The 12,081-nt window shown below is 37.3% G+C and overlaps 1 protein-coding gene across 1 annotated transcript in view; it reads right to left on the reverse strand.

Moving 5' to 3' along the window:
- Positions 1–231: 231 nt before the first annotated feature.
- FAP (fibroblast activation protein alpha) overlaps positions 232–12,081 on the reverse strand; it is a 66,781-nt gene continuing 54,931 nt past the window's right edge. Inside the window, exons 21-26 of the mRNA XM_063110389.1 lie at positions 11,805–11,859; positions 3,937–4,036; positions 2,753–2,817; positions 2,174–2,246; positions 1,838–1,911; positions 232–377 (exon numbers count right to left, since the gene is read on the reverse strand). Of these exons, the coding sequence (XP_062966459.1) occupies positions 276–377; positions 1,838–1,911; positions 2,174–2,246; positions 2,753–2,817; positions 3,937–4,036; positions 11,805–11,859 (469 nt within the window). The 3' untranslated portion in view covers positions 232–275. The remainder of the gene's footprint in view (positions 378–1,837; positions 1,912–2,173; positions 2,247–2,752; positions 2,818–3,936; positions 4,037–11,804; positions 11,860–12,081) is intronic.

Genomic DNA, 12,081 nt, shown 5'->3' on the forward strand with positions numbered 1-12,081 from the left:
TTTTTCTCCTCCAACGAACAAATGACAAAACACTATCAGTGTCCAAAGCAAAATGAATGGCTTCCTTTTCTCTACCTTCACAGAGTACCAGAAAATGTAAACAATATTTAACTTGAACTTCTGAGTCCTCCTAATTTTTTTACCAGCCTTTAGAACAAAATTCATTTGTTTGTTTATACCAGCATTTTACAACATAGAAAGTAAAACAAGCAAATGGTCTGAGGCATTTATATGAAGTTTTCAGATTGTCAGACAGGCTTGGATCTGCATCGACTTTAGTCTGACAAAGAAAAACATTGCTTTAGGAAGTGGGTCATGTGGGTGTATAAGTGGTTCGTGGACAGGCCGGATATGCCATGGTTCTGGTCAGAGTACCACTGAAACACAAAGAAAAGAAGCCTGTTTTATTCCTACAGACACAAAATGCATCTAGCTTTGAACTTTTTTGTGCTCTCGGGACCTGATAATTTGTCTAATATTATGGGGAAATTCTATATGAGAACACTTGAATAAATAAAATAGTTTACATGTAAACATTTAGAGCAGGAAGATTTAAAGAGCATTCATGAGCCTCCACTACTGTTTCATATTCTCTAAACTTAAGAGAGGTCTCAGTGGCTGAGCTTTCACAGCGGCCAGCATCCTGGGGATAAGGATTAGAATGCCAGAACTGGTGTGTTGGGTCTGTTACTTTGCTTCTTTGGAGCTTGGCTTCTTCATTTGAAAAACAAAGGGGTTGGATTTAATTTTCCCTAAGACTCCTTGTAGCTTAAAAATTCCATGAAGCTTTCAGCCTGTGAATCTAATTTCTTTCGGTTGCAGAAAATCCACAATATAATGTATCCATATAAAACTGTAAATACCCTTTATTGGAATTAAAAATAGCACTGTATAAAAAAAAAAAAGAGGCGGGAGATAGTATTATAACTAAACTTCATTTTTGGAGAGATGCCAGTAAGATTACTGTTTTCACTGAATAATGGTGGTAGTTTTCATGGAATAAAGCTATATACTTACTAAGTTGAATTTACTTAGGGGTCACAAATAAAAAAGCTCAGAAAAATCTCACCTTACTCTTTGTAAGTTATTCATGAAAACAAATTTCCAAAAGATGGGGGGGGGTCTCCTTTTCTGGGTTCTTGTTCAATATAAGCAATTGAGGGAGAATTTGTGCTCACTGAAGAGGAAAAAGTAGCTACCAAGCATTCCCCCTCTTGCCTTGGCTTGCACCTTCTTTTCTTTTCAGTTTTATTTTCTATTCCTTATGCAACCTGTATTTTACACTTAGCTTGCTCATTCATTTATTCACTCAGTAAAAATTTGAGCTTCTGTGATGTGCATGCGCCGGGTGCGGGAGACTACGTAGAGGAAAAGATTCTCTAACCCTGAATGGAGCTGCATGACTTCAGGGAGCATTTGAGCTTTCCAATAACTTTCTGCAGTTACTTCTTACTGGATGAAACAGTATCTTCTAGCTGCTTTGGGGCTCCCAGATTTTGCAGGAACTCTAAGCACGTAGCTAAACTTACATGTATAGGATTACATGTAAGTAATCTTTACATGTAATGTAATGGATGCTTGAGCTAGAAAATCACTTAATCTTGTGAACTCCTTTATTTTATATGACTCAGCGGGAATCCTAGAGGTGATCTGGCATGCCTAGGATCCTTCAGTTAATGAAAGATCCAAGATTAATCTGTTAATGTTCTGCTTACTCTACCCTGCAGCCTCTTTGACAGGTTTCACTAAAAAATAAAAATAAAAATAAAAACAATATATAGGACTTCCTCCTTTTAGGTTGGAGGCCTAAGGCCATGAACAAAACAAAATCATGTACCATTGCCTGGAAATCCACTTGTGCATTAACCAGAGCTTTCGCAATCTGTGCTGAGTTTTGAAAGTGCACATTATCTGCAACAAAGAGAGAGAGTTAAAGTGCTGCTAAATACCAGAAAGCATAGAGTGACAATGTACTGCCTGGAAATGAACACCAACAATTATCTAGTCATGCATTTGACATTGTCAGCAGTGAGTAATCACACTCAGATATGGAAATGTCCCTGACTCTTAGGTACTGACCCTGAGCATAGGCATAGGAGGATGCTTAATGTTTCTTAAACAAAGTGATGCTGGCTCAGTATTTTTATGTGTAAGAGTCTTGCTTAAACCTCACCATCTGCTGTTCCGTGGATGAGAAGATAGTCTACATTTCTGAAATATTCTGCTCTTGCCATCACAGTTGAATTCTGGAAAAGAGGAAAAATTAACATTTTAGTTGCTGCAAGTTCTAATAGAAAACTAACTAGCTAAATCATTGTGCAATGGACTTAGCACCAATACTGAAATTATGTATTGCTTTGGTTGATAAATATTTAAGAGTCAGAGCAACACATTTTCATCATCATTTGCATTACTTCCATCTGATTCTTAGTTTGAAAAACTGAAAGTTTATGTGTCATATGTTACATATGAGTGAGACCTTAGGCATAAATGATGCCCGCTCAAGCTGTGTAGGGGTTGGGGGCTGGGGAGGAGAATCAGGAAAAGGGAGTTAGGGAAGAAGTACAGGGAAAGAAAGAATAGAACTGAAAGGAGTAAAATCCTTTCTATTGATGTGCTTTGCAGTTAACAAAAGATCATCATATTTGCTTGGGGACCCAGAATTAACACTATAAATTCTGAATTACTGCTTTAAAATTATTCAGCACATTTGAAATAAATTAATGACCTAAATAAAATGGAAAATGCTTACTTTATAGTGCTCAAGATTATCATCCTTTGTTGGGAGACCCATGAATCTCTCTGTGTAGATAGATGCTGTAAAATATATAAGAATATATTGTTTGCATGTGATACATGTCATTTCATTAACTAACAAGACCTCCACATTTAATAACTGCTCCTCAATTTTCCCACGTTGAGTTCTTGAGGTAAATTCTTTCTTTACTGTACTATAACAGTTAGCCTCAAAGAATGTGTGTCATCTCTCCAATTTGCCTCAGTAGAGCTAAAGAAGTAATAGATGAAGAGATTATAGAGACAGGAGCCTCTGAACACTTCCTTTCTAGGCTGATCTTAGCTTCTTCCATTTGGCCCTGCTGGGAAAAAAGTTGAAATAGGAATAATCATGTTATATTTTCAAAATAACAAAAACAGCCTTTCCAGTACTTTTCCTGGTGTCTTATTTCATCTGGGATGTAAATACGTACCCCAGATCCACTCCCCCAACACACACACACACACACACACACACACACGCACACGCACACGCACACGCACACGCACACACACACACACACACACACACACACACACACACTTTATTTCCTGAATAAAGATCTCCTACACATCACAATTATTTCATTTCTTCCCCAACACAAGGAAGAGGATGTGATGAAAGCTAACTTTTGTACATTATTAGAGTTACTCCCAAATCCTACAAATCCTACACTGATGTTAAATCATAAAAATAGGCACACACAGGAGGGTTACTTCTCAAACATATTTTTTGTTTCTCTGATTCCTGGAGCAATGGAGCTGGCAGTTGCAAACTGTGGCGTGGAGGTGAATTGCTTGGCCCCTGGCCTGAATTTGCATAAGATATGCTTAAAATCCATTATGCAGCAACTGTGTGCCTGCAAAACCACAGAGTTAGCTCTGACTTTAAAGATAAGGTTCTGCAGGGGCTCCAGGTTTCTGGGAGAAAACAAGATATACATATTAGATTGTGGAAGAGCCCTTCCTCACTCTTAAGATTTCTTTGATTGTTACAACATGATTATAATAAATCACATAAAAACCCCATTTATAGATTATATTTTCCTCAGTGATGCTGGGGTAAATGTTTCTGCATAATTTGTTTTCCTAGCAACATCAAATATGGAGTAATTATGTGTTAAATGTTTTCATGGTAACATTAATGAAATGTTTCCATACCGTAATATTCCCAGCTGGAGACTGGAGCCACTGCTATCCCACATTTGAAAAGACCAGTTCCGGATGCAAGGGCCAGTGATGAAACATAACCTCCATAGGACTGTAGAGACAGTGTTAGAATAAGTCGCAGATTTACTGTCATAAGCTCTCTTTCATATTTTTATACTATTCACAATCAGGACTGAAAGGTGCCGGGGGATATGAATAAGAGTAGAATAAATGTCTATCTTGTACTCTCAGCAGCAAGCTCTAGCAGACATAATATTGATTTCTCTCTAATAAATTCTTAATACTTAGTGTGCTGATCAGAACAGACCTTCCTAAAACATGGTAGGAAAAGGTTACGAGATTGATATAATCACAATTTTTCTGTAAAAACATTTCTCCTTTTTTCCCCTCTGTATCCACCAGGACCTTGCTGGAATTAAAACAGGATTTTAATTAAAAGAGATACACAGAAAAAGGAAATTATTCTCCAAATGTAAATGTGAGATACTTTCCGCAGTTTGTAGAAGTCCTGTGAGGCAGAACTTGCATCTATGTATTTACTTGTTTATTTTCATAACAGAAGACCAAAAGAAGGACATAACAACCTTTAGCATAGTTTAAAATATGGCCAGAGTTTGTGTATTATGTAGTTTACATATTCTGCTTTGAGGATTTCTGATATAGTAGCTCAAAGGAGGAAAAGTCACTGATGTCTTTAAAAACCTTACATTTCTTCCTACAAATTTAATGGAAAAGCAAAGAGGTGCAAGAGGGGACATAAATTGCAGAGTCAGGAGTAAGTTTAGCTCTCATCGATTTCCTTCCCTGAGGAATCATCAGCTGATTCCGAAATGTGACCTGGATCACGGGAAGAGATCTCTGCCCATGTCACTTGGAAATGTGAGCCATTTCCTGAATATGGAATGATGAACGGCGCATCATAATAAGGCTGCATTCTCCTCCTGGAAAGCAAATTTGGTCTGTACAAACATGCTGGGAGAGAAGCCCTTCTCCTGGGAACATGGACTACGCAGTCTTCTGGGACATGGACCAAAAAATGTGTGCACTAGATTAGGAACTGATTCTCAGCATTTATTCTTGCTCTGGTGCAGGGAAGTCCTTACAAATCGTAAGGGGACAGTGTGACTCTTCAACTAAAGCCATGTCTTGTTTTTAGAGCTTTACTACCACAAATTTCTGAGAATCACTTTCCTCAGGTCAAGATAGATCATATCATCCTTTAACACAGAAGAGCCAGTCTTTAGAGAGGGAGAATGAAGGAAGGTGAGGATGCACATGCACCCGAGAGAAAGAGAGAGAGAGAGAGAGAGAAAGAGAGAGAGAGACAGACAGACAGACAAACAGACAGACATGGTGATGGCAGCAAGTCAGTGGCAGGGGTCTATTCTTACTCCATGAAATATATGGAATGGGAGAATAAGCCAAACAGTCTTGCTGAATTCAACAGTTATATGAAGAATTCTCTAACTAGCTTATAGTTTCATGTTTCCAGCTCTGAGGAATTTTATTGAGGACCGTTGACTGCAAAACACAGAATAAAAGAGGGAGCTCCAATTATACCATAGCCTCTTTTTATTATACTTGGAGGAGAACTAAACTGTGTTTTAATAGGGGAAAAACACATTTTAAAACAGAAGGAATATTTGGGTTTGAAAATCATTTTGGTAAGTGAAAATTTTCTGCCTGATTCAAACTTTCATTTATAATATAAAAATAATTTGTTTGGATTGGTAGGTTAGCAAAAATCATAACTGACACAGGAGGGCTTTGCTTTCTTCTTAATTTTAAGTTAAAATGAGAGCAAAATAAGTCTGAGACCTTTAGAAAATTTGTTATTGTTTATGGTTTTGTGGAAAAGTGTGTTCCCTGCAAATAAAAATACTTCTCTTCTGCTATGTCCCAGAGAAGGAAGTAACACAAAGTGAAATTTGAAATAGAAAGCCTTTGCATATAGTAAAAAGGTTTTTAACATTTTTGTTCAAAATTTTAGGAATTATTTAATCTGTATCTACTCAGGGATCAGGTGATAGTGCTGTATTTAAATGGAATTTTCCTGTTTTCATAATGAATACAAATTTTCTCTAGGTATTTGCAAGAGCAAAAGCTACTGTATCAGCAGAACAAAAGGAGGTGTACTTTAAATTCTCAGGCAGTTTGAAAAGCTATTCCTATTGTAGAAATGAAGAGGAAAAAACAGAACCTGAGTTGACTTTTTTCTGCTCCCCCATGAGTGGGGCTCCAGGCAGAGTGGGTGGCTGCTGCAAGAAAAGAACCTACAGAGCAGATTGGCCATGAGAATTCTAGAATTCTGTCCTTTGCACTTAGATGTCTTGCCATTTTGTTTAAACGAAGGATATCTTTAAAAACATTCTTAGAAGGGCACAGAAGGAGGGTTTATGGAACACTGTTATTTGAGCCATCATGCACATTGGGACATTTTACCTACAGGCAATAATAATAACTGGCTAACACTTGTATGGCCACAGTTACTGCAATGGTCTTTGTGGTACCACACAATCTGTCTCTCTTTTCGCCCCTCGTACCTCCCTGCTTTTCTCTCCCCCTTGCTCATTGGCTCTTTTGATGTTGTTTGAACTCTCCAGGCATGATCTAGCCTCAGGATGTTTACAAATGCTGTGACCTTCTGCCTGGAATGCTCTTTCTCCAGAAATCAGCAAGCCTCACTTCCTCCCTCTTCAAGTCTCAACTCAAATGTCACCTCAAAGGAGCCTTCCCTGTCCTTCTAATTTAAAACTGTACCAACCCTGCACCACCCCCCTTCCTTGTTTTGTCTTTCTACATAGCACTGATCATCACTTAACATTCTATATATTTTTCTTATTTATCTTGCTTATTGTCTTTCTCCTTAATCACTCCCAACTCCACAGGGGTAGAGATTGCTGTCTGTCTTGTCAATGAATGTTATCCCCAGCACTGAGAATATGGCCTGACACACAGGAAGAATAGAGTAAATATTTGTTGAATATATGACTTTGCTATTAACTCATCTAATCCTCATAGTGATTTAGTGAGGAAATTATTGTTGTATTTCAGAATGAGAAAACTGAGGTTCAGAGTGAACTTACCATGGCTATGGAGTCAGTAAGCAGCAGAGCTGCTCAAACCCTGGACTGCTGAGTCAGGACTCAGCAGCTCATATCATGCCCTCTATATCCTTACACATACACAAAAGCAGCTTCTTTGGGGGGAACTTTAAGTTCAGAGTCTAATATAGTCTCATTAGAGGTGCATTTGTCCTACTTTTACATTGTTGATCACACATAGCTATTCAAATTGCTTATAATTAGTCACTGGAAAAGAAAGGAACTAAGATTAAATCATGAACTAATGCTTATTCAACACCACCTGGCTAGGCCTATATTAACAAAGCAAAGCCCATAAATGAGGCTGTAATTCTAATAATTTAGGCAAAATCCTTTCTGCTCTTCAGTTGTCAGAATAATTGCTTCAAGTTTTCATTGTATACCAGTGTTTTGCAACCTTGACACTATTGACATTTTGGGCTGGACAATTCTTTCTGTGGGGGGCTGTCCTGTGCATTGTGGGATGTTTAACAGTATCCCTGGCCTCTACCCACTAGCTGCAAGTAGCACTCCCTTGACGGTGACAACCAAAAATGTCTGCAGTGATTGCCAACTATCCCCTGAGGTGAAAAATCACCCCAGTTAAGAACCACTGTCCTGAAAAAATAGTTCTTAGGCACTGTGCTGGGTACACAGTAGATATTTAATAAATAACTAAAACCATGGCTACTGGGTTTTGGTTTGTGTGAGCCAGAAAAATGAAAGATTAAGATAAAAATGCTTCCTTCTCAGCTCTTGATCTGGATAATGAAGTAAAATGTAGAATTTGCAACTTATTGACCAATTGGCTCCAAAAACTTTTGTCTAGTTAGGTATGCTGTATTTCTCAGACTACTAAATTGCCTAATACTTTATGGAAACAGATATCTTCTTTCCTGATATGGAATACTATGATAACTACACAACTGTCATAGTCAACTCTCTCCCACCTCTAGCTTCCCATAGGTCCCTACTTACTGTACTGTAAAAGAGCACTCAGAATTATAACCCCCTCTCACTGCTACTTCACTGCCTAAATTCAGGTCTTTGATATTTGTCGCCGGTTCTACTGCTTTCCTAGCCTCTTGGCCCAGCCTTTCCCCAACCTCAGATCATCCTCCACTCTGCAGTCAAGATTATCTCTCTAAGAAACCAACACCACTCCCTGTCAACTTCAACAGCACTTTTCAATGAAATATTGATGGAAATTTTTGTTAAAGTGTGTTTTGGGGTAAAGGAGAAATAAAGAGTTGTGGAATCAAATAATTTTTGGTAATACTGTACTAAATAAAATTTAACAGGTTTCTTTACCAGTTCTTCATAGAGCCTATATAATATTGCACACAGTTCATGATTTACCAAGTTATTAAACCATAAAATTTTTCCCCCAAAAAGTTTCCTGGCACTAGTGGAATACATTTTGGGGGACGTTGACTTATAGAATTAAACTCAGTTCAAACAACATCATAGACGCTTGGCATGGCCAGGTATTGTGCTAAACATTTCAGAAATAGAGAAAAACTGACTTGATGAACTTACATTCTCGTGGAAGAAACCAATAAACAGACAAGAAAAAAGCATGATAATTCCTATAAAAGAACAATGAAAAGCTACTGGAGCACAAAGAAAGTCATAACTGAGTTGGGGCTTAAAGAACAAGTAGGAGTTTTCCATTTTGGAGTGAGGAAGAGGTGGGGAATGCAAGAGGAGGATGAACATTGCAGGTGCAGGGAACCTAACCCTAACAAAATTACAAAAATGTTTGTACAAAATTATGGGAACAAGAAAGCATAGGCATAATTTAAATTACTCATAAGGTGTGGGGAGAAGTGGAGGGAGATGAGATCGAAAAAATAAGTTGGAGCCAGATTGCCAAGGTCTTTACATGAGACAAAGTATATTTGGGATTTATGATATTGCAGGCAATGTGGAGCCCTATATAATATATTAGTAGAAAAGCAACAAGGTAAAAACTATATTCTGAAATGATGGCTTCATTAGCACCATTGCAGCTTGTATGTTGGAAGCAGAGAGGACAGTTAAGAAGCAATCACAATAGTTTAAATTTGTGCTACTCAACCTATGGTACATGGTAGACCCAGGAAGCTGGGTCTTAACAATCTGTCCAGGTGATGCTTATGCAAGCTCAAGTTTGAGAAGTTCTGGTCGAAATTACATATGAAGAAACTCAAACTAAGGCAATGTCAGTGAGGATGATGAAAACAGACTTAGATGTTTGAAGGTAGAATTGATAGAACTTACTAACCAACAGAATGTTGGAGTTGGGGAGAAGGGGTTGTTGAAAATAACTCTAAGCTTTCTAATTTGGGTGACTGTGTGTGTGTTGAGGCCTTTAATGAAGAGTAAGATTAGTTTTAAAGTTGACTATAACAAGTCTAGCTTGGAGTAAGTTTAGCCTGAGGCCCATGTAAGACATTTGGGAGAGATGAACACTAGGCATTTAAAATATGGAGATCAGAAGAGTCATGGTTGCTGGTGGCAGGGGTCTGGCAGTCATCATTATCTTTGAAACCACAAAGGTTTGCCAATGGAAATGAAGAGTAATGAGGGTCAAGGCCAGACTCAGAGAAACACCAACATTTAAATAATAAATGGAATGTAATAAGAATAGAGACACAGAAGACTGAAAAGAGAAAGGTGTCACAGAGTTGTTCACAAATCCCACTGTCCTTTGTGGCCTAAAAGGCCCTCTGTTATCTGGCTACATACCTGTCTATTATACTCATTTCCTACACCTTCCTCATGATACTTTAGGCTTTTGAAGTTTCAGGACTCCTGACCAACTCAGAGTCCCCATGCATGTCATGCTTTTTGTTAACTCAGGACATGGGCAAGGTGGTCTTCACCCTGCCTGGAATGCCTGTTACAAAGCTATCTTTGCTAACCTCAAGTCATGACTTATTTCTGGACCCTCCCTTAGCTCCCACAGCCGTATTTAATAACTCTTCTCCCTCTGCTCCCCACAGCAAAGTTAGGTCTCTCTTAACACCTGGAACATTGCTGAGCCCTTGTTTTTTTGTTGTCTGTTTCCCACAATAGAGGGCCAGGACTATAACTTGCCCATCTTGTCATATCCTAAAGAACCTAGTACAAGACTAGTTGAAAATTTGCTACATGGAAGAAAGAATGCATGAGTCAGTGATCAGACAGACAGATTAATGAATATGGACTAGACTTAAACCCAAAGAACTGACACGAACAATTTAGTAGTAATGTCTTTTTCTCTCTTCTGTCTCCTTGGGCTGATTTGGGGTTTGCTTAGTTGTTGCATCCATTGGCAGTCCACTTATTACTTTCATCTCTCAAACATGTTCGCAGATTCTACCTTGTAATCACTGCCTTGTTGGAAAGCAAGCAATAAAGGGGGTCTAATATACTATTTTTTTTTTTTTCCAGTGGCATTCGCACAGTTGGATGTGGTGAGAATCTCTTATTGAAGAATTTCAGGCTGATAGGAATGTATTTTTGGGTGATGAGTAGGTTCTTTAAATCATCCCACATAGATGGATCTCTACCAAACTAATACCTAGAATGTTCTATAAATGAAATAAAAGTTCTACTTTATGGTTATTTCAAAGCCCACATTAAAAGCAAAGTATAACTCTAAGAGAAATGTTAATGATTATATGTAAGTGTTCAGATTGAAATTTAAATCTGTCACGAATTTGCTCTAGGAAATTTCATAAAAATGGATGGTAGGGAAGGTCTTATCTGAAATATTTTACTATAAAAGTATTTCATTTATTTCCACCCATTTGAATTCCATGCTGTTTAGATATTTAACTTTTGATAGTTTTAAGAAGGACCAAATGGCTCAAAGTAACAACTTTCCCCAAATTCATAACAGCCCTTCATCTGGTCACTGAGCTGAGAGTTGAGCTGAATCTTGCAGATTTCCTTCAATATTGGGTTTCATTCGCTTCATCTTGCACAGGCCGCTCTCAGAGAAAACAGCCAAGAAAAACAACCCAAGCACAAACGGCTCCAAATTGACTTGCAAATGTATAAATTCAGACCAAAAAGTGAAACAGGAAATCTTCTTGAAGGGTAATTATCATAATTTATAATGGGCAAATCTAAACTCTTTCCAGTATTTCTCTCAACTTTCCAGTGACTTCATGCCCATGCAATGCCCATAAGTTTTACCACTTCCTTTTAATGCGTATTTTCAAAACCCGCATAGCTCCTCAAACTTTCAAAGTTACCTCCATGACCTATAACTAGGAAACTAAATAATACTTCTCTTCTAGGTAGCACAAATTAACATTAGGTATAGTAAAATAATTTGTCAAAAAAAAAAAAAAAATCAGAAAGCCAAGATATGACTCCGCTAGGAGGCTAGGTACTAAGGAATTTATATTCTAAAATTTCCCGTAATTTCAAACTTCAGCTCATCTTTTTATAAAAATGAAATATAACATAAAAGATATATATTTAAGTCTGACAAAGAAAATTAAATCTCTGTTGAATAAGGTTAAGTTCAGACTGCTATAATCAAGAACCAAAAAATTAGGTAAAAACATGTCAATTATGAGTGAATGTGCTGTACAGAGAAGAAACTAAATATTGAAAAAAAAGGAACAAACACTTAAAACCACCACTTTGAAGACCAGATTATCCAAATTGACTGTTTCCATTGACAAATTAAATTATGTTGCAACATTAACATTTCATGAGAAACCTTATAAGCGAACACTTTAGAAAATGATGATTGCTGAACTGAATAACAGGCATAAAACATATAAAACAACTCACCCAGCCCCATATGGCTATTCTTTTTTCATCAATGAAACCCATTTCTATGAATTTTCTAAAGTAAAAGAAACAAATTTTTAGAATTTTAAGTGTGTACACATGACATTTACTTCATTACACAAGCATATTTAATCCAAAGATTTAATAGAAACGTTACATTTTCTTTGTTTAAACACATGCATAATAAGGCTACATTTACAAATAATTAAAATAATATTATCATGTCTTCAGCAAAAGATAAAAGGATCCTCTTAGACTCTTTTGTACAATTATTGAG

The sequence above is a fragment of the Cynocephalus volans genome, chromosome 1, assembly GCF_027409185.1.
Source record: "Cynocephalus volans isolate mCynVol1 chromosome 1, mCynVol1.pri, whole genome shotgun sequence".
NCBI classification, from domain to species: domain Eukaryota; kingdom Metazoa; phylum Chordata; class Mammalia; order Dermoptera; family Cynocephalidae; genus Cynocephalus; species Cynocephalus volans.